The sequence below is a fragment of the Excalfactoria chinensis genome, chromosome 1 (assembly GCF_039878825.1).
Source record: "Excalfactoria chinensis isolate bCotChi1 chromosome 1, bCotChi1.hap2, whole genome shotgun sequence".
In the NCBI taxonomy this organism is placed as follows: Eukaryota; Metazoa; Chordata; class Aves; order Galliformes; family Phasianidae; genus Excalfactoria; species Excalfactoria chinensis.
The window spans coordinates 72,497,445-72,517,862 of record NC_092825.1 but is presented as its reverse complement, the minus strand read 5'-3'; the positions used below and the strand labels follow the sequence as shown (position 1 = coordinate 72,517,862).

The 20,418-nt window shown below is 43.7% G+C and overlaps 1 protein-coding gene across 2 annotated transcripts in view; it reads left to right on the top strand.

Moving 5' to 3' along the window:
- The window catches only part of LOC140259633 (alpha-2-macroglobulin-like), a 42,190-nt gene extending 25,885 nt beyond the window's left edge, over window positions 1–16,305 (top strand). For both annotated transcript variants that reach the window (XM_072351175.1, XM_072351263.1), the window contains exons 14-36: window positions 664–806; window positions 1,157–1,306; window positions 1,515–1,685; window positions 2,329–2,428; window positions 3,913–4,039; window positions 4,309–4,537; window positions 4,805–4,931; window positions 5,562–5,683; window positions 6,988–7,039; window positions 7,861–7,944; window positions 8,375–8,551; window positions 9,019–9,103; window positions 10,067–10,223; window positions 10,547–10,621; window positions 11,383–11,548; window positions 11,906–12,129; window positions 12,690–12,908; window positions 13,195–13,322; window positions 13,677–13,767; window positions 14,555–14,623; window positions 15,069–15,171; window positions 15,340–15,381; window positions 16,127–16,305. In XM_072351175.1, the coding sequence (XP_072207276.1) occupies window positions 664–806; window positions 1,157–1,306; window positions 1,515–1,685; window positions 2,329–2,428; window positions 3,913–4,039; window positions 4,309–4,537; window positions 4,805–4,931; window positions 5,562–5,683; window positions 6,988–7,039; window positions 7,861–7,944; window positions 8,375–8,551; window positions 9,019–9,103; window positions 10,067–10,223; window positions 10,547–10,621; window positions 11,383–11,548; window positions 11,906–12,129; window positions 12,690–12,908; window positions 13,195–13,322; window positions 13,677–13,767; window positions 14,555–14,623; window positions 15,069–15,171; window positions 15,340–15,381; window positions 16,127–16,152 (2,867 nt within the window). In that variant the 3' untranslated portion in view covers window positions 16,153–16,305. The remainder of the gene's footprint in view (window positions 1–663; window positions 807–1,156; window positions 1,307–1,514; window positions 1,686–2,328; window positions 2,429–3,912; window positions 4,040–4,308; window positions 4,538–4,804; window positions 4,932–5,561; window positions 5,684–6,987; window positions 7,040–7,860; window positions 7,945–8,374; window positions 8,552–9,018; window positions 9,104–10,066; window positions 10,224–10,546; window positions 10,622–11,382; window positions 11,549–11,905; window positions 12,130–12,689; window positions 12,909–13,194; window positions 13,323–13,676; window positions 13,768–14,554; window positions 14,624–15,068; window positions 15,172–15,339; window positions 15,382–16,126) is intronic.
- The last annotated feature ends 4,113 nt before the right edge of the window (window positions 16,306–20,418 follow it).

The following is a 20,418-nucleotide window of genomic DNA, read 5'->3' as shown; positions in this document are numbered from 1 at the left end:
GCAGAACTAAGAGATCTTTGTTGCTACAAGATATGATACTGTGGGAGAGTGTTTGAAAATTCTGCTTCCCCACTAGTTGTAGTAATTAAACTAACACCAAGAGATTTTCTATCACATTTATACAAACTGTGAAATGAAACTCAGACCCAGCTAGAAAGATCCTTTCAATATAAAGGAGCATTTCCCACTGTAGCTGGGGTGATAGTTTGGTATTCCAGGTCAATACTAGCTTAGGAGTAACTGTGGAATTTTTCTTTCAGTCATGCTGCAGCCTTGACTGCTGCCACTCACTACAACTCTTCCTAATTTCTGTGTTTGTTCTTTTTGTGTCACCCATTGTTTTGTAGACTGCAGGAGATCCTGGAGCTTGAGGAATTAAGGGGTTAGGAACACTGGAAGATAATGCCAGATGATAGCTGGGGAGGATCCAGAGGGCATGTTGAGGCCCACCAAAAATCTCATTTGGCTATTATGTAATCACTATCACAGACTGAATGCAGATATCTTCAGCAATAAGCATAGACTTCAGTCATATAACAGTATTCATACTTCTCCTAACTAAAATTGTTCAACACGAGTAAACTTGACTTCTTTATATCGAGAAGACAAATATACAGGCTGGAACATCTTGTTATATAGCTTGGTACTTCTTCTTTCTTATAGCTTATGGGATATTCCAGTTGATCTTACCTGTTGAGGCGACAATCGCTCCCCTGGCACAGATGCTTGTGTATACCACTTCACCCAGTGGAGAAGTCATTGCTAGTACAGCAGAATTCCAGGTTGAAAGTTGCCTTCTCAATAAAGTAAGTAAAATCAGGATTTCTGTTTGTCTCGTGGCCATAAGTTCAGTAATTTTTTCCATCATGGAGGCAGAATTCATGATGATTCATGAAATTATTTCATCAGACGCTGACTGAGGAATAGGAACTAATATTCAGAAGAGGTTACAAAGCCATGACTATAAAGGTGAAGGAAAACATAATAAGAAAGACAACCACTGGTCATTATGAATAACACTGGTAGAAGATGAATATATTAGAAGAGTGGTAGAGCACTAGCAGAACTCAATTCACAAAGCTAGATATTTCAGTATCAAAGAGTGTGTAACAGCATCTGGAAAACTGGCTGCTTTAACCTACTTTTGGGGTTGCAGGTCAGCTTGAGTTTTGTACCCAAGGAAGATCTTCCTGCCTCCAACATAAGCCTGAAACTCCATTCCTCACCAAGGTCCCTGTGTGCCCTCCGTGCTGTAGACAGGAGCGTTCTCCTAATGAAGCCTGAAGATGAGCTCTCGCTCAGCTCTGTAAGTCTTTGATGTTTCTAGTAATAAGTAATACAAAAATTAACTAGGTACTTATTAACACCAGGATGGACATGAGGCCATGTATTTTTATATCTGCATTTACCATAACTGGATTTAGTAGCAGTGTTCTATCACTGGGCTATTAGTTTCTGTGTCCCTGTGAGTGCTAACTTGCCACGTTTTTACCCAGTTGTTTGCATTTTCCGAGGTGTATGACCTTCTCCCACTCAAGGAACTCCGGGGCTATAGCTTCAATGACTACTACTTGGAAGAAGAAGATGTAAACCCCTGTGTGTCACTTGACAACATATTACTAAATGGATTCACCTATATACCCATTTCTCCTGATGGTGAAGGTGATGCTTATGACATTCTCAAAGTAGGTACCAGACTGATTTTTCTTCTTCATTCCTTTCTAGAGTATAGTATATTTTCCTCTTCTTCTCCATCTTGAAGGTCTCTTTGAATGAAGTTTGCTGTGAGCTTGCTAATCTGCAATAGCCAGGCCCAGTCCCTGCCTCTATATAGCCCATTCCTACTACCTAAGTGCTCCTCTGAGCCATTAAAACCTTGAGGGATCTCCTCAATGATAGTGCAGTGGCCTAATAACAGAAATCCTTTCCTCAGTCATGCAAGTTCTCTATCTGGTGTAGATAGTGGTTTAATAAAATCCCAGTTACTGTAATAACCTACAAAAATACCCATCTAAAGAGTCCTGCATGTAATTTTTTGGGTACTTTCAATCCAATGCTTTTCACATATCATTTTCACCAAGATAGGTATACCCAAGGTAGACTATGGTCTTATAAGTTTTTCATCCAATCATGTCAGGATTTAGCCTTTGGATGAATATATCATGATAAAGCTTCAATAATGTGGGTTGAACCAGCCTACTTAGCATCTATATATGAGCCTTTACTGTTCTGACTAATTGTAGATACATCTATGTTTGACATATTATAAATAGTTTAATTTCAAAAGCTTATTTGCTTCTTTATTGTTTTTTTCTTTTTGTTTAACAGCTGCTGGGCTTAAAAGTCTTCACTAGCAACAAGATACATAAACCTGAAGTCTGCCAGCATTACACAGCACATATGATGGAAAGGAGTTACAGTGGCTCTAGTAAGTAGACCTGTTTCATTTTATCTCTAGACAACTACCTAAAATTTACCATGCTTCCTTCTTCTCCTCTACTTCTTTGAATATTAATTACACTAGAACAATCAAATTCCGCACTAAGATATGTCAGCTTAATTCAGGCTCACTTCCTTCTGGATTCAGTCCTGAAATACGAAACTGATACACCTTATCCCCACCTAAACAGATATGTCTGGATAAGACTGTGTACTGTAGAGATGTGCTAGGCTTTATAGCAATGATCCCATAGAAACTAAGACCATCCATCTACACTGGATGGACTGCCAAGCATGAAGTATAGACTTTGTTCCACCAAATCAGGGTTCACCTATAGAAATCTAAACAATGACAGTCTCTACTTCTAGGTAGTTACATTCCAACAATAACTAGGGAAATTACTGTGGCAAAATTAGATGATGAGGAGGCGATATGAATTTGTGTGCTGATATGTTGCGCTGAGGGTGGGAAAACTTTATTCTGTTTTCAGTACTCCCATTCATATGATTTTAAGAGTCTGTGTAGGCCATTTCACTTCTTTGCTGCTTCAGTGACTGCAAAGACAGAAAGAAACATATTACTTTTTTTCCTAAGTGACTGTTTTTTTCCATTTTCCCTAAATAACTAGGTTGTAAGATTTTGTATTCATTTATTTTTGTGGTACAGTAGCTCAACTACTAATACAAACTCTTTGGTCTCGAGGAACCTTCTAGTCATAACAGACATGATCTTCTTGTTCGAAATGCCAGACCTGTCTTCAGAGTATGGCCTAAGACTACTGTGCACTATGAGAGGATGTAAAGTTTCCTGAGACCGATGGAAAGCCTTTCATAAGGCACAGCACTATGAAACAGTCAGAATTGGTCTCCCTACTCTGGAACTACTTATTTGCTTGTACCTTGAGATGTAAATATTCAGCTCACAAGAATTTTAGATGGGGAAGGGAAGGATAACTGTAATTGCAGTTTCTGGCCATGTGTAAATACAATTCACTAAATGAAATTTAATAAGGTATATGCAACTGTAATATCTAGAGGCAGTGAGTTCCACACCTGACTTCTTTAGTGCAACGGAAAGGTACTCTCAGTGGCCTCATTCAAGCCAACTCATTTGGTGTTCCTGGATTTGCTGGCAGTGGAACAAGACTGATCAACCCCACTGAATCTCTGTAGATAATCCCCACTGAATCTCAGAAACTTTAGGAAACAAGAAATATTGAAATGACAGAAGAACAATACATTCGTTTCCAGTGAGTTGATGTGAGGCTAAGACTGTAGTACAGGGAATGCTCTGTTCAGTTCCAAATAGAGGCAGTTCAGAGTTTGAATCTGTGACTTTTTTCATGATCAAATTATCCAAGTTGCTCTTTCAGTGTTATAATTTTATCAAAGAATAACCACTAACTGGAAGCAATGTATCCTTCTTGATTAGAATAGAGTTTGACACATCTTTTCCTGTAACAAATTTTATAGTCAGTGCATTGCAACTCCTTGATGATTCAGACTACGCAATGTTAAAAGGGATGGATGCTGGCAGTCCCAAGGAGACAATCCGGAAGTACTTCCCTGAAACATGGATTTGGGACATAGTTTCGGTGAAGTAAGTGTTTACAAGAATTGGGGTAATACCTCAGAAGACAGTTAAGCTTCAGTAAAAGTGTCAATATTTTGGTGAGGGAATATTTTTGTAGATAGAGGGATTGTCCAAAGATGCTAAGTGATGAATGTTTTGGGAGGACGTGCAAAAGTCAGTGCCCTTATCACAGCTGGTCAGGAATTTCCTGTCAGTAGTTACTGTTCATTAGGCTAAGAAAAAAGATAGATGATCTCCAGAATACAACTGAAACCTTGCTCTCTGTCTCTTGCCAGCTCTGAGGGAAATGCTGAACTAGATGTGACCATCCCTGACGCCATCACTGAATGGAAAGCCAGTGCATTCTGCATGTCCCCAGACACCGGCTTTGGCCTGTCACCAACAGTGTCCCTCAGAGCCTTCCAGCCTTTCTTTGTAGATCTCACCCTTCCTTATTCTGTAGTGCGTGGTGAGGCCTTCACACTGAAAGCCACTGTTTTCAACTACCTGACAGCCTGCATCAGAGTAAGGAAGATTTAAATCCTTCTCCGTACCTCTACCTCCTTGTATACTTTTTGCCTGCACCTAGCCTTCTTTCTTATCTTATCTTAGGCCCCTCCCTCCCCGAAATTCTTATGCTATACCTTCAGTGTGCTTGAAATGCTGGAATACAACTCCAGCTTCCTGCTCCTTTGCTGCAGAAGAAGTAGACACTGCTGATTTTTCCTAGCACTCTGTGTTCTCCCTTCCTCTCAAGGCCATTCCTTAATTACACCTCTCTACAAATGGTAGGTCAGCGTGATTCTGGCTCAGTCTACTCAATTTCTGGCTACTCCAGTGGAAAAGGAGGAAGACTCTCATTGTCTCTGTGAAAACGGGAGGAAAACAGTGGCTTGGATAGTGACGCCCAAATCTCTAGGTAAAAGTCAAAGAAGACTGAAAACTGCAGCACAGAAAACTGTGCTGTTCTCCCATTTTGTGACCTGAAGTCAGAGCTACAGTTTCTTGGAAGATATCTATCATCTGAGGTGTTGCAGGAGGTAAAGCTAAGCCTGGTAGACTTACAGTGTCCAAGGCCATGTCTAGCACTAAAAGAAACATCATCAAATCTTGCAGCCCTTGGGCAACATCTGCTGAAGCTACAGGCGTTGCTGGCTGGCAAGGACATTTTGTCAGCTCCATCCCTCTCAGAGATTAGACAGTTGCCCTATGAGACTCTCACAATTTGCTTTTGCTGTTGTTGCATGTTGTGGTAGCAGTCATGGTGTGAATGCAGAGTAGCAGACGGCTGAACAGCATTGGGAGTGGTGAGTCCCACCACTATAGTGCTCTTGTGTTCTGAATAACAACACCAAAATAAAGTCACCGTTCTGTTGGCAGTACAGCTCACCTGCTCCGGGATTCGTTCTGATACAGATAGCCAAGCTTCTGCACAGGAAAGAAGCTTGGCCCATCCATGATGGGCCTCTAGGCTGAAAACTCCCAGAAATGGCAGCAACTCCCACTGCATGGTGCTGCTAGGTGGGATTGACTGACTTGTTTCCTCCAGGACTGGTGGAGTTCTTGGTGAGTTCTGAGACCCTGCAGAACCAGCAGCCATGCAGAAACACCATAGTGGAAGCCCCTGAGAAAGGGCGGAAGGACACAGTCATCAGGCAGCTGCTGGTGGAGGTATGCGGGATGTGGGCAGGGGAAGGCTGGAGCTGACTAGCATGCTAGACACATTTAACAGAGCTCTACGTGATGAGTGCATGGTGTCATTGACACTGTGGCCTTACATTATACTTGGCAGGAATGCATGAAGTCTGTAGGTTACCAGTTGTGCAACACATCTCCCTCTACTCTGTATTTTAAAACTTCCTCAGCCCCTACTGGAAAAGGACTCCTAGTCCCCAATTCACCCCTCCCCATATCTGCTTCATGTTACCTCCTATTTCAGCACACTGTCTTCACAGCTTTATGCAGTAGGTTTGCCCATCAGCATGTGCTGTCTCTCTGCTAGTCGAGTAGCCAAGCAAACTGCCTGTTATGCTGAGTGCTTTGGTCTGGTACCAGAGTGAAGGTGGGGAATTCAAAGTACCTGTGGGAATTAGATGCCTGAATAACAGTCCCCCCTCCAGACTCTAGATACTATAACATAAACATGTTAAAATTTTATGGCTTATCTGTTTTCCATGGCCGATACAAGCTGGTGTGGAATGAAACATTCTGTGGCAGTACTACATAGTTTATTATAGGAAGATGCTATGCCTTTGAATCATATGCACTTCCATGGCAGGTGTGATTTGGTCACATTGCTTCTCTATAGCCTTCTGTTGCAAGGCAACAAAATACAGTGGAATACTGGTGGGAAAATTCAGCCTCTACTGCCATACCACCAACATCCCAACATAATGGGCCAACCTTATAAAATAGGAGGTATTACTTTTGGGGCAGCTATAGTTATGGATTATTATGCCAAGTGCTGTAGCTTGACGGAAGTGTGTGATTTTCTTAACTTTTCTCATAAAACAGACTAATACTTGCCTGTGTTGTATCAGTGGCATCACCAGATATTACAGTGCCCAGTTTCCTTTTCTGTTCTCTGCAGATGTTTTTCCTCAAGTGTCTGCAGCTTATGATCAGTAGCACAGCAGACGACTTCTGAGCAGTCCTTTAGAGGTTAACAAAAGCACTTGCTGTAATGCTGCAGACCTTTTACTGCATCTGTATGCCTCACTGCATACCGACAGTCTTGCAGTTTTATTGCTCTCCTTTTCCTGTTTTCTCAGTAATTTAGGATTATGGCTGTTTTATTTGGATTGATATTTTAGAGTTCATTCTTTATGTTGCAGGGAGTGTTTGTGACCGTCTCTCCTCTGCCAGTTCATTCACTTTTCACTTACTTATTCCTCTGCCCTTGTTAGGCATCCCTCTGTCTGTATTTCCTTCTCAGTAACTTCTCACTTCTCTTATTTTCTTTCATCCCACCCAAGCCTGAAGGAGTTGAGAAGGAAGTCGTTCAGAACTCCGTGCTCTGTTTAAAAGGTAAGTCATTCCCTCCCTGCCCTCTCCATTTGTTTCTGTGTGGGTGACGTGCCTGGAGGAAGAAGATAGCACTGCCCCTATGGTTTTCCAGATTGGCTGATATTTTACAAATATCATTTTACAAATGGATCTAAGGGGTAATGAGACAAGATGCCACTCTCTGAGTAAACCGCTACGTTATTCAAATTTCTTCAAATCTTATTCATGCCAGATGTTGCTGGGAGAGTCTTACATGAAGGGCTATGGAATGAGTTCGAACTTTGTAAAATATACAAATGGGGAAGTTTGTGCTTTTACTGCTTGCACTTTTTTATTTGAATTCACTTTCTGTTATATGAAATATGGCTTACAACAATTATCTTTAGTATATTTTAGTAGTACTTGTAGTACTACTCATTTCGTCAAGGACAAGTCCTGGCTGACCAACCTTCTCTGGCCTTCTATCTTGGCACAACTGCCCAGAAAGCTGTGGTGGATGCCCCGTTCCTGGAGTCATTCAAGGTCAGCCTAGACCAGACTGTGAGCAACCTGATAGAGCTGTAGGTGTCCCTATTCGTTGCAGTGGAGTTGGACTAGATGACCTTTAAAGATCCCTTCCAACTCAGACGCTTGTATGATTCTAGATAATCAGAACAGGACCCTTCACGTGGGACCCAGAGACATCTTTGTTTATAGCAACAGATGAAGGGAAAAGGAAACTTTTCTGATGTTCCATTGAAGCCTCTTCCATTATGTCTTTCTGACGTTCCATCCTCTGAAGGCCCTGCACTTTCCATTAAGCTTGGGACTGCACTGAAGCTGTTTCATCTTGTTTCTCTCAGGAGAGTCTGTGAAAGAGAAGTTTTCTCTGTTGCTTCCCTCAGATGTGGTACAAGACTCAGGCAGAGCATATTTCTCAGTGCTAGGTGAGTGATCTGCCTGGGAAGGATCTGCTCAGAGAAAGAAACGTGCTGTTTCTGCCTATCTGCATGACTGTGTTGGCCTCCTACCTCTCACACAGATTCTTTTCCTGGTTCCAAGCACACGTCATTCCTGCCTTTCATCTCTTCTGTCTTCTAGTCTTGTTCCTCTTCCTGCATCTCATTCTGTTCAGGTTTCAGGTTTCACTAATTTTGCCCTATCTGTTGACTTATTACCCTCCTTTTTTTTTTTTTTTTTTTTTTAATTTTTTATTTTTAATTTTTTGTCCCTGATGTTGTTCCATGTTTTATTCCAGGATCATTATCCATACAGATTTTTCCTCTGCCATCTCCTCCGTTTTTCTTTAGATCCTTCTGATTTTAGCAGCTAACACTGAATTTCATTAATATCCCTCTTGTATTCCCTGATCCCTAGGTGACCTCATGGGCACCGCCACGCAGAACCTGCACCAGCTACTCCAGATGCCATTTGGTTGTGGTGAACAGAACATGGTCCTGTTTGCACCCAACATCTATGTCCTGGACTATCTGAACAAGACAGGACAGCTGAATGAGGAGGTCAGATCCAAGGCCATCGGATACTTAGTGAGCGGTGAGTTTAATGTGGCTTTTGCTTCTGCTCTGAACTTTTTTAGAACTCGTCTGGCTTGCTTCTGTCAGGTGCTGGCCATATACAGAAAGACAGCTGGTCTCTTACTCAGGTGATCTCTTCTGTGCACCAGGGAAGCCCTTCCCAAGTCTTTTTTCTTTTCTCTGTTTCTTGAGCATTAAAGTTCCTCGGCATTCCATCCACTTTTCTCTGCTCCTTAACAGAATTGGAATGCAGTCCACAAATACTGCAGTGGCTTTTCCACCATTGTTAATGTGTCCTGCCTGCCTTCTGAAGAAAGGCAGGTATTGCATCTGTTGCAGTATAAGCAGTATATGGAGTTGGAAGTGTATTTGCTAGGACAGGACCAACCCGTTTATCCACTTTGCTGTTGCTGATGAAGCTGCTTTTCTCTTCTCCCCTGAGTTGTTCAGCAGATGTTCTTAGAATATTGCTTTAACTCGTTGTAGGTTATCAGAGGCAGATGAACTACAAGCACCCAGATGGCTCTTACAGTACCTTTGGACCACGATATGGCCAAGTGGGGAACACCTGGTGAGATTTCAGCATCATCTGTTCCTCCTCTGTGTGCTCTCTTTCTCAACTACACAGCTATGACAAATAGCACCTGATGGTAAATAGGAAACATAGCTGCAGACTACATAGCTCAGACTTTTCTGAGCTGCTGTAGGCCCCATGCTGCCTCTGAAATGAGGGAGGAGGCTGCATCAGCCAGTTACGTAGCTGAAGCATCTCCTCCCACCTTGCAGCTATGAGGACTATGATGGACAAGAAAGACAGACAAAAACAAACCAAGAAAAAAGGGAGAAGGGATTTCACATCCCAAATAAAGAAAGCTGTAGAGTTGCAGTGGCAATTCCATTTCAGCTTTCAGCATTTTCAGCTTTAGGTAAGGGTAAGAATGGATGATTTAATCACCTTGCTTTTGGTCTCTGAAACCGTACTTGTGCCCTCAGAATAACTGGCTTCTCTACATGCCTAGTTTCGTTTTTCCCATAACTGCTTTGTAACGTGTTGCACTTTATCCACATATCTGGGAATTCTGGGAAATCCCTGAAGCATGGATACCTGGAGAGAGAGGGTCCTGCCAGCAGACCATGAGCTTCCATGGATTGATTCTTTCTTGTCATTCTGATCATTGCTCTCTTACAGATGTTGAGCTAATTGGCATGCAATACTCTACTTTTATTTATTTATTTATTTATTCAAAGACATTTGTTTGGATACAGATTAGCAATCTTTGTGCTCAAAACCGTAGCCGCAATGCAACAGGATCATAGGGTTATGTGGGCCAAGAGGCAGAGAAGAAACCAAGGCAAGAAGCAGGGTTTGGGCAGATTCTTTGACACGAAGATGTACTTCTTGTCTGACTAATTGACCTGCAGATCCCAAAGCCAATTTTCCTTCTTCTGGACAAGTGACGTGCGCATGTGCTCTGTCGAATGGGATGGATAGCAGGCCTGCACAAGCCCTCTCACTGTTCTCTCTCCCTTACAGGCTCACAGCCTTTGTCCTGAAGTCTTTTGCCCAGGCCAGGTCTTACATCTTCATAGATGAAAAGCACATCCAGGACGCTTTGATCTGGCTCAGTCAAAATCAGAAGGAGAATGGCTGCTTCCGCAGTTCTGGGATGCTCCTGAACAATGCTGTGAAGGTAGCATATCTGCCTAGTTGGTTCTTAGTGAGGCTGGCACTTGATCCTAAATCAAATGGGTGCAGCTAAGCTTCTTGAGCACACAGGCCCCTGGGGAATTCCTGTATCAGTGTCAAGAACTAAGGAGCCAGAAGGCGTTTTGTGTGACTGCCCTGACAAGAAGGAGAATCAAGACAAACCATAAGTGGCACAATATGAGCAGCAATGGGGAGGACACAAGCTAAGGGTCTACAATACAGAACAAAGTATTCCCACAAGATTGGTAGAAAAATGAATATGAGAAAATATGTGGAGTAAGCATCTGCTTTTATGTATCCCTGCAGGGTGGAGTGAACAATGAGGTAACACTGGCAGCCTACATCACTATCGCACTGCTGGAGATTCCTCTGCCTGTAACTGTATGTGTCACCTGAGTCACAGCTGGTACTAACCTGCCTCACTAGACCCCTACAGATAATTAGGCCCCTTTACATTTTGAAAGAAGTTCTGTCTGGATATGCTTTCTATCTCTTTTAAGTCCAAGATGGACCGACACCTTTTCTCTACTTTCCTCCCCTGTCCAATACTGTCACTTATACAAACATTTTTCTTCACCTTCTTCTAAGTTCTTTTCTGGACTATCTTGCTTTTGCTCATTTTAAAGTACTCTGTGGATTAACTGTGAGTTAAATAATATTCAAATTTCAGAAATGACCCAGATAGGTTTTCTACATCCATATAAAAAACAACAGCAACAACAACAAAAAACAACTCCTTTTGTGTCAGAATTGTACACGCCTGTTAGTTGACTTGTATGGGCTTTCTGTGTTGATGCAACGCATGGTGCAGGGTAAGTCAGGCAGTGAATCCTTCCATAGGCATAAGAATTAGACCTTGCTTCAAACTTTCAATATCCAAAATCATTGAACTGCTGACAAAAATCTTTGTCAGAAGATATTTCAGAGAAAAGAAAGGTACAAAATAAAGAACCCTCTTTGGTTACTCATACGTCACGTACAGAAGCAGACCTGGAGGGAAGGGAAAACACAATGGTACAATATATATCAGACGCTGTGGTAGGGTTGTAAAGCGTCCGTGGGTACCATGCAGTTCCTGTTATTCTAAGATGGACTTCAGTATGACGTCTTGCTGCCTGGTCTTAGTGTCTCCATCTCCACAGCACTCGGTGGTGCGTAATGCTCTGTTCTGCCTGGAAATGGCAGGAAATGGGAAAGAAAACCACGTGTACACCAAGGCACTGCTGGCATATGCCTTTGCCCTGGCAGGGAAGGAGCAGAAGAGGAAGGCGTTCCTTGGCTCGCTTGAAAAGGAAGCCATCAAAGAGGGTGAGCGCTCTTGGTGGGACACTGCTTTCTTCCAGCCCACAGATCTTACCTCTACCTCTGACAAAATGGCTTTCGTTGGTAGGGAAACGGGAGCATGGGATGGCTCCTGTGGATGGGGAAAAGTGTAGGGAGAGGAAATGCTTGTGCAAAGGGGTTGTGTGTTTGACAGCTCCCTGTGGGTGCCCAGTCCTACCCCTCTGTTCTGAGGGATTCATTCATCCATTTCATCCTGTAGGACAGGTACAAGCTGGGGGCTCTATCCTCCCCACTGGTCAGTAGCAGGTCAGTAACTCCTTTGCAAGAAACTGCTACTAATTTCTTGCTGTCTACTCTACATGCACCTGGCCTCCTGTGAAGATGGGTCTGTTCACTGGCAGCGGCCTGGGAAAGAGCCAGAAGCTGATCTCCCCTACTACCGCTACAAAGCTCCTTCTGCTGAAGTGGAGATGACAGCCTATGTGCTCCTCGCTCACCTCACCATGCAGCCAGCACCTTCGCAGGAGGAGCTATCATTTGCATCTCTTATTGCAAAGTGGATCATTGGTCAACAGAATCCCAATGGAGGCTTCTCCTCCACCCAGGTAAGCAGCAGTTTCCCCCCTGTGACCTCCCGTATCAGTATCAGGAGAGTGCCAGAGCGCAGTAAGGTTAAGCCAAGCGGGGACTGTACCCTGCAGTATAGCATCTGCTGCAGCTACCAAGTTCCCAAGAGGCCAGAGGCTGTATGTCAGGTAGTACCACAGGGAATGACTGGTATGTTGATTATTTGATCTGGCTTATTTGACCCCGTGGGTGAGAATGCTAGCGACACAAATGACACTGCAGTTTGGAGCTCCCACCATAGCTGGTGTGTGAATGCAGCTGCTGCTTTTCCCTGAGGAGAACAGGTGAAGGCTGCACAGAGTTTCACAACAGAAAGTTCAGGAATACGTGCCTGCTGTGCAGAGGATGTGGGAAGAAAATGGAAGCCTGCAAAAGCTGGTCTTTCCATCTCAGCTTCTCTCTTAAGGTCAGAGAAAGTCAAGAATGGAGGGGAGTAGAGGGTGCCTGCTAACAGCAAAGGGCGGGCTGTGGGAGAACAGGATGTGGAATGGCCAACAGGGCTAACCTGGCTATGGGTGTCGGGACCTGGCTCTTGCAGGACACAGTTGTGGCTCTGCAAGCCCTCTCCCTGTATGGAGTTTCCACCTATGCCAAGAGCGGAGCAGCTTCCAAAGTGACCCTGCGATCTGGAGGGGACTTCCAGCAAGACTTCCACGTGGATCCCTCAAACCGGCTGCTGCTCCAGCACATGCCTTTGCCCCAGGTGCCAGGGGAGTACAGCATAGAGGCATCTGGCAAAGGATGCATCTACCTGCAGGTGAGAGTGGTGGGGAAAGTGCTGTCCTAGGTGGAGAGCCCTTTCTCAGGCAGGAGTCAGGGGGAGGGCAGAAGGGATAAGGGAGATGGGGACGAGTGCAAGGGAAAGCTCCAGGAGAGGCCAGAGAAGAGGAGCTGTGTGGAGAGTGGAGTGGGAGGGAAAGAGGGAAAGAGCCTTGATTGTTGGGGGGCTGTGAGAATGGGGAAGGGGAGAGAGCTAGGAAGGCAGATGATGATCTCTTTTACGTGTTGAGCACGCACACTCACAGCTGCTGGCTCTCCTGTAGACAAGCCTGAAGTACAACGTGCAGCCCAAGCAGGAGAGTGCACCCTTCCTTCTGCATGTACACACGAGCCCAGAGACATGTGAGGATGCCAAGGCTCACAAGGTCTTTGATATAGGCATAAACGTCAGGTGAGTCTATGTTTGGTTTGAGCCCTCCTGAGCAGCCAAGGGAGCTGGAGGAGGTCTGGAGGTGCAGGCTGAGCCAGTCTGGAAGGGGCAGGGAGGTCTGCTGGAATGTGGGCTGGAAGCAGCTGGGCTGGGAGGAGAGGCTGTGGAGGCAGATGTCCTCTAGGGGAGAAGCTGTGCAGGGAGCTAAGAACTGGGCTACCGAGGGGTGGCACAGCTGACAAGCAAAGTGTGATGGGCTGGAGAAGGAGGTGCTGGCTCGACAGGAAGTGGTGAGGTGTCAAGTGTTACAAGAAAAGTGGAAGTGCCCCAGATTTGACGCGATGTGCTCTGAATCTCTGTGGCTTGGTTCCTTAGTTACACAGGTGAGCGCAATGTCTCCAACATGGTGATTATCGATGTGAAAATGCTGTCGGGATTCATCCCTGCCAAGTCCTCCATGAGGAAGGTAGGAGCCCGTGTGAATTGTTTGTCTGAGGATACCTGCCCCCTTCAATTTATCATCCAAACCACATTCAGTTTCTCCTTTATTTTTAAGACATCTTGCAGGTGTCTGTGGCTTTACTAGGGGGCTGTAGGATTGGCATCATCTTGATCCTGCCATTGCCATCTACACACGTGAAGTGCGTGCAGTACTTTTTCCTTTCACACCTGACTGGGGGCCAGTACTGCGCGGTCAATCTGTGTGAAACAGACTGTGTCATTTTTTTTCCTTTGGACAGACAATGGCTTATCTCTGAGTTCAGATACCTTGCTGAAAACATTGTCCATGTGTATCGCATTCAAAAGCAATACTGGTCTCTTTTCCTTCTGTTGATCTTACCCTATGGTTTATAGCTTGTCTTGTAATTGTTTAAGCCTCGGGCCCCTTTCTGAGATGTTGAGCAAGTGTGTTGCCCTGGAAAAGAGGCAGAGATGATAAGATACTGCAGAACTAGAAAGCCTGAAAGAATGTACTGTCATTGAATCCTCCCACTGCTGTGTTTGGACCAGTGATCAGCCCCTGCTGGAGCTGTGTAGTACTTAATCTGCCAGGCTGTTGAAGGGAAGATCATTTGTTGAAGGGACCATTAGTGCCTAATGGTGCACCAAGGAGTCAGTACCACAGCGCAGACCTAGTCATTGCTGTCAGTACTCCTGATGCTTTATCCACAGTGTGTCCCGTCAGTCGGACTGTGAAAGCAGCATGGGGAGACCACCCTCAGTATAATAACAATTTGGTCTTGTTTCTGCAGCTGGCACACCACCAAGCTATTGAGCGTACAGAGTTCAGTACCAACCATGTCTTAGTGTATCTGGAAAAGGTGAGTCTCTGTTTGGGGCTGGGATGGGACAGAAAAACACAAACGTCGGGGACATTTGGCCACCCAAGGCAAAAGACGTGGGTCTCAAAACTGTCTTGGGACTGATAAAAATAGGAATTAATCTTATACTGACTTTTGCTGACATCAGAATGTACTGGTACCTTCCTCACAGCCCTCAGTATGTTTTCCCTCTGGGCCTGCATACAGATCAGCCTTCCCCTGCCCACCAGACACGAGCTCCCCCAGTGTGCGGAAAGGCCCCAGGGTTTCCTCTTGTCCCTTAGCCAGGCCTGCTGAGGGACACGCTCACATGCACACACGTCCAGCACCCAGTGCTCTTCTGGCAGCAAGAGCACTAGTGGCAAGCGTTCAATGAGGAGACAGCAGGAGAGACCAGGGAAGGCACAGAGCAGGCACTGAGCCTCCAATCACTTCCTTTTCCCAGCTGAGCAACATAACCTTGAGCTTCTCCTTCACGGTGGAGCAGGACATCCCCGTGCAGAGCCTGAAGCCAGCTCAGGTGAAGGTGTACGATTACTACGAGACAGGTAAGTGTGGGGCTGAGGGTGTCCCGGGGACTGACTGTGGGGAGCTGGATTCATGGAGGTGCCTGGGAGCTACGCGAACCCACAGCTGTCCCTGGCACTTGTCCCTCTGCACTCCTGGTAGAGGGACCTCTGACAAGCCTGCACTTACTCTTCACTTCTATTTTTCAGACGAATTTGCCATACAGGAGTACAGTGCTCCCTGCACCACAGGTAGGGTACATAGGATCAAATGGCCTATTGCAAATTAGTTTGAATGGAAGCCTTTTGCAAACCTTAGTTTTTTTCAGCCTACATATAGTCTCTGAGCTCGTCTTTACCATGCCTACAGCAGGCTTGAGTCATATCGTAGTACAGAGGGGGAAAATTATGCTGGCCACTCCATGTCATATTTCATTTTATTCACTGAGACTGTGAATGCCTATGTTAATGCCTTAAGTCACACAGAGACACTTGTCTTTTCCTGCATGTGTTTCACATTGTATGGATAAGACCAAAATCTTCCTTGGGACAGAACACCGTGCTTAGCCTTTGCATATCTACCTTTCTCAAGGCCAGTTTCACCATTCTGCAGATACAGAAGTGCACTGAGGAACTGTCTCCCAGCCCATGTTGGTGAAATGTTCACATGTCTTCAGTGAATTTCAGGCTTTGCCCTGGGTTATTTTTTTTCCTATCCTGTGGGAAAGCCAGATGCCGATAGACAATATTTACTGCAATAGCTCACACCTCCCCTTCCTTCTCTGTAGCATGGATGTAATGAACATGTCCAGCCATTCCCAGTGTGCTATACTTCTGCAACGTGGCAATTTTAGGTGACGTAGGTTCCCAGATTTTAACTGGGCTTGAGCTCATGTGGCACAAAAGGGGCTACCACAGAACACAGAGAAGTCATCCGGGGGTTTGGGTATTGCTTCACCAGGAATTCTCTCTCACTCTGTCCTTTCCCCACCTGCAGCCGAATCTGAACTGGGAAATGCCTGAAGAATACATCTGAGCCCTGATGGATCAGCTGACTTGTTTCTGCTGTTAGTAGTCTACCTTAATGAGTCCTCAAAAACATTACATGTGAGGATACCTCAACACCAAAACCAGATCAATACAATACAAATAAATAAAGTCTTGATCCTCCCCATCTGCCTCTGGCCTTATTTTTTGTTAGCATGACTCGTCTCTCTTCTCGTCCACGTTGTGGTGCAGTTCTTGGAGATTTAGATAGAGCCTTCCATGCCAAGACAGTGTTTGGCAAGTCCTTGGGAATACCAGATGGTAGGCAGCTTTTGGCAGTGAGAAGGCGTGTCATCATGCTTGCCGGTTCTTTAGGAGGAATGGGAATTCTGCCTAATCCATGACTGGAAATAATTATATGTTAGTAGTGGGTTATAAGCGATTGTTTACAAAGCATGTTGCTGTTCAATCCCCAAACAGTTTCAAGGAAATTACTTTTCCTTTTTGTGGCTTTAGATAAAATGGTCACTGTGCTGGTTTCTGTTTTCTTTATTGTCATGAATGACATTTCCATATCCACACGTCTTCCTGACAACTAAATTTACTTTATTCTGTTGAGCCTTCAAGACTGTGGGCTCTGTATATTCTAACTGAAAATATGTTTGTTTTTTTTTTTGCTGGGGGATTATGTGTAGATTTGATGTCATAGAATATCCTGAGCAGAAGGAGAGCCACAAAGATCATAGAGTCCAACTCCCAGCTCCACAGAGCACCCAACATTCAAACCCAGCATCTGAGGGCACTGTCCAAATGCCCCTCTGAACTCCGACACTTGGGGCCTTGCTCACAGCCCTGTGCAGCCCATTCCATGCCCACCACCCTCTGGTGCAGACCCTTTCCCCAACCCCCAGCTGCCCCTCCCAGCTCCATGCCATTCCCTCAGGCCCTGTCACTGTCACCAGAGAAGACCATCAGATCTGTGCAGAATGCAGCAGAACTTTGAAGTGTTTTAAAATGTATGAAAAAGTTCTCTGTACAGAACTTGCTGATTTCAATTACTGCATGGCAGTTTTCAGGAAAGATAACAGGTATTTCAGTGCTGCAATTAAATAAACACAAATCTAGATTATGAATCTTGTTTACTCTCTTGTTTGATTATTGGAAATTCCAGTGGCAACACTGATGAGTTCCCTTGAGAACAGAAATGAAAATTTTGATCTGGATTGCTGAAATAGCAGGGAACCTGCACATTACCTTCATTAGGAAGGCACTTTGTTCCAAGGGGGAGTAAATAAATTGCTTGATGTGCTTTGTTGTGCAATTCCAGAAGATCATATTTTGTTTATGTTTGGAAGCTTCTATTTCAGAACATTTTGTCACAACTGAGATCTAAAAAAATTAATGAAGTCTTTTTGTTGTTGTTGCTGTCGACTTAGTTTCTTTTTCTTGTTAAAAGGCAGGGAATCCTTGGAAGTATTGAAGGCCAGGCTGGATGTGGCTCTGGGCAGCCTGGTCTGGTGGTTGGCAATCCTGCCCACAGCAGGGGGGTTGAAACTAGTTGATCATTATATCCTTTTCAACCCAGGCCATTCTATGATTCTGTAAATGTAGGTACCTTTAAATTACTGTTTTGAAAATCCACAGAGTTTTTTGGCATCTTATAGGAAGTACTGACTGATTTCCAGGATGGGAGCTTGCAGGATAGTCCTCCTGTTAATGACAGTAGGGCTCAGTCAAGAGTTCCTTGGTTCTTGAGACTTTGAAGCATTCCCACATTTGAATCTTTTCCCACTGTCTGATGGTGCCAATGTTGATGTTCAGCACCTAGCCCTCTGGTGTTTGCTGACAGCATCCTTGAAAGGAGACTCAGGAGGCTGCTTTCTTCTCCAGTCTGGTCATTCCCTGCAGTGCAGTGAGAGATGGGTGCTGATGGGCACATGGTTTGGCACAGAGGTGCCACTGACAGATGTAGAAATGTGATCTCATGGATTAGGGTACTGCTCTTTATAGTAAGTGTGTCTGAATCTGGTATTGTTTTCTGAAGAGTGTGGTAAATGTGACAGCTTTGCTTTCTGGCCTTCAGAATACCCCTGCAAGCAGATGTTCCCATGAAAATCTACTCTATCCTTTTGTCTTTGATTCTGTTCACTTACAGAGGTAGACAGCAGATTTTCATTTATTTTATTTTTTTATCTTCGTATCACTTTGGAGCTTTTATTTCAAAATACCACAGGATTTTTTATTTATTTATTTATTTATTTCAGATCAGTCTCCTATTTACTCTTCAGCATCTCCAGCCTCTTCAGTTTTGAGTAATGTATCATTTTTTGTCACATACCAAAACATTTGTTATGTGTGCATTCATTTACTACCGGTCATTTCTGTACTTTCCCTCTCACTGTACAGGATGAAGGACTGTGGTTTCCTGAAAAATACACTGAAAGTTCATCTACGTGGATTTTGAGAGTTTACGCTTGCTATTTTTGAAATTACTCTGTAGCCAAAATATACCGATATAACATTTTACAGAACCTACAACTGGAAACTAATTTAAGTGATATAGTGAGTATCATTAAAAAATCTGGTATCTGTCATAGCTGACAGGGTTGGAGTTTTTTGAGCTTACGCACAGAAAATGAACAGAGCTAATTGATGTGATGGTTCCTACCTCATCTGACCTGCTGTTGCATTTGTAAACTATATTAGGACCAAAGATTAAAGCAGGCAAGTGCAGTTTATGCTACTGTCTGAGGCTCATGCTTATCTGCGTGTTCTCTGAAAGAAGTACACACTGCAGTATGAATTTTGTCCTGGCATGTTTGAGTAAGACCTGCCTCAAAATCAGTAGAAAGATTCTGTTTTCAAATTGTTGCTGAGATTAAGAATTTATTTTCATGTTCATCCTTTATTTTGTGTGTGTGTGTAATTCATAAGTTTACTGTATTCTACAAATGATTTGTATGCTTTCACTTTGCAGTGCTGCAGGCCTGCTTGCAACTGATTGCTGACAGCAAAAGTGATATCCAACAGAAAGGTAGGGATATATTCTGTGGTTGATGGCTAACTTTTCCATGCTTTAGCTCTCTGCCCTATTTTAGCTAGCTTCAAGGCACTAAATGAGCTCTCTGGCCTGATTTAAAAATAAATTAATAAAACAAAATAATGCAGTCTCTGCATCTGGACAGTTCTTGCAGATATCCTCTTTTAAGGGGGAAATCCAGTAGGACTGGAACTCTTGACTAAAAGTCAGCTTTCTTAACTTTTGGCAGATGAAAACTAAGGAAGTGAATTTGTGGGTTGGTGTTCTGTTTTGTTTTTTGATTACTTCAAAATTCTTCTTTCTTTTAGATGATTCAAGCGTTGTCCCATGGCTTCTGAGTTTTAAGCGTCGAACATCTCTGGAAGAACAGGGAAATAAAATAGTGATCAAAGAAATAAGATATTTTTTCATATATGGCCAGGTGAGAAAGCTCAATTCACTTCAGCATCTGGCTTTTAAAGGATTTTTAATGTCTCCATACTGTAATATGTTTGAAGTCTGTACGTCTTCATCCTGCAGGTTTTATACAACATTTGCAATGGAACATCTAATACAGAGGAAGAAAGCTCACGTGTTTGGTGATGATCTCAGCTTGGTGACATTATTTTGTTGCATTCAAAATATGCCACAGTCTTATCTGAATAATTCGTGCTATACTGCTGGTAAACATCTAATTCTTTTTGTTGTTTGCAAATAAATTGTAATTACATGGAACCAGCAGTGATGATGAAGGTCTGTGGGAGTTATAAAGAAAATGAACAGCATTCACAGAGCCAGTCAGTTGCTAAACTGCAGAATACTTTTGAAAACTATGGCTTTATGAGTAAAGCCTCAACAGTTGAACTTTACACATGTAATTATGTGACCTCAGCAATTCCCTTCTCTCCATTAACCTTATAAAATGGTTGGATACTCTGGTACTTTCACAGTTAAATGCCTGAAGCAGACAAAAGAAGTAAATGCTGTCCTAGAAGATAACTGAGCTTAATTTAGGCACCAAATTCTTCATTTGAACATGCCAATAAAATATTTAGGAGCACACTTCAATTTTAGCCACCCAATTTTTACACACTTTGCTTTTCAAAAATGTTGATCATCAGGTTAAATCTCTACTCCTTTCAGGGTCTTGCTTTAATTTCATTCAGTAAAAGGTAAACTGCACTCCCCCCAGCTGCACGGACTCAGATGCGAGTGATCAAAATCCTTTATTACAAGTTCTCACATCACTTATATAGATTTGCAAGTTCTCTTTTTTAGCTTTC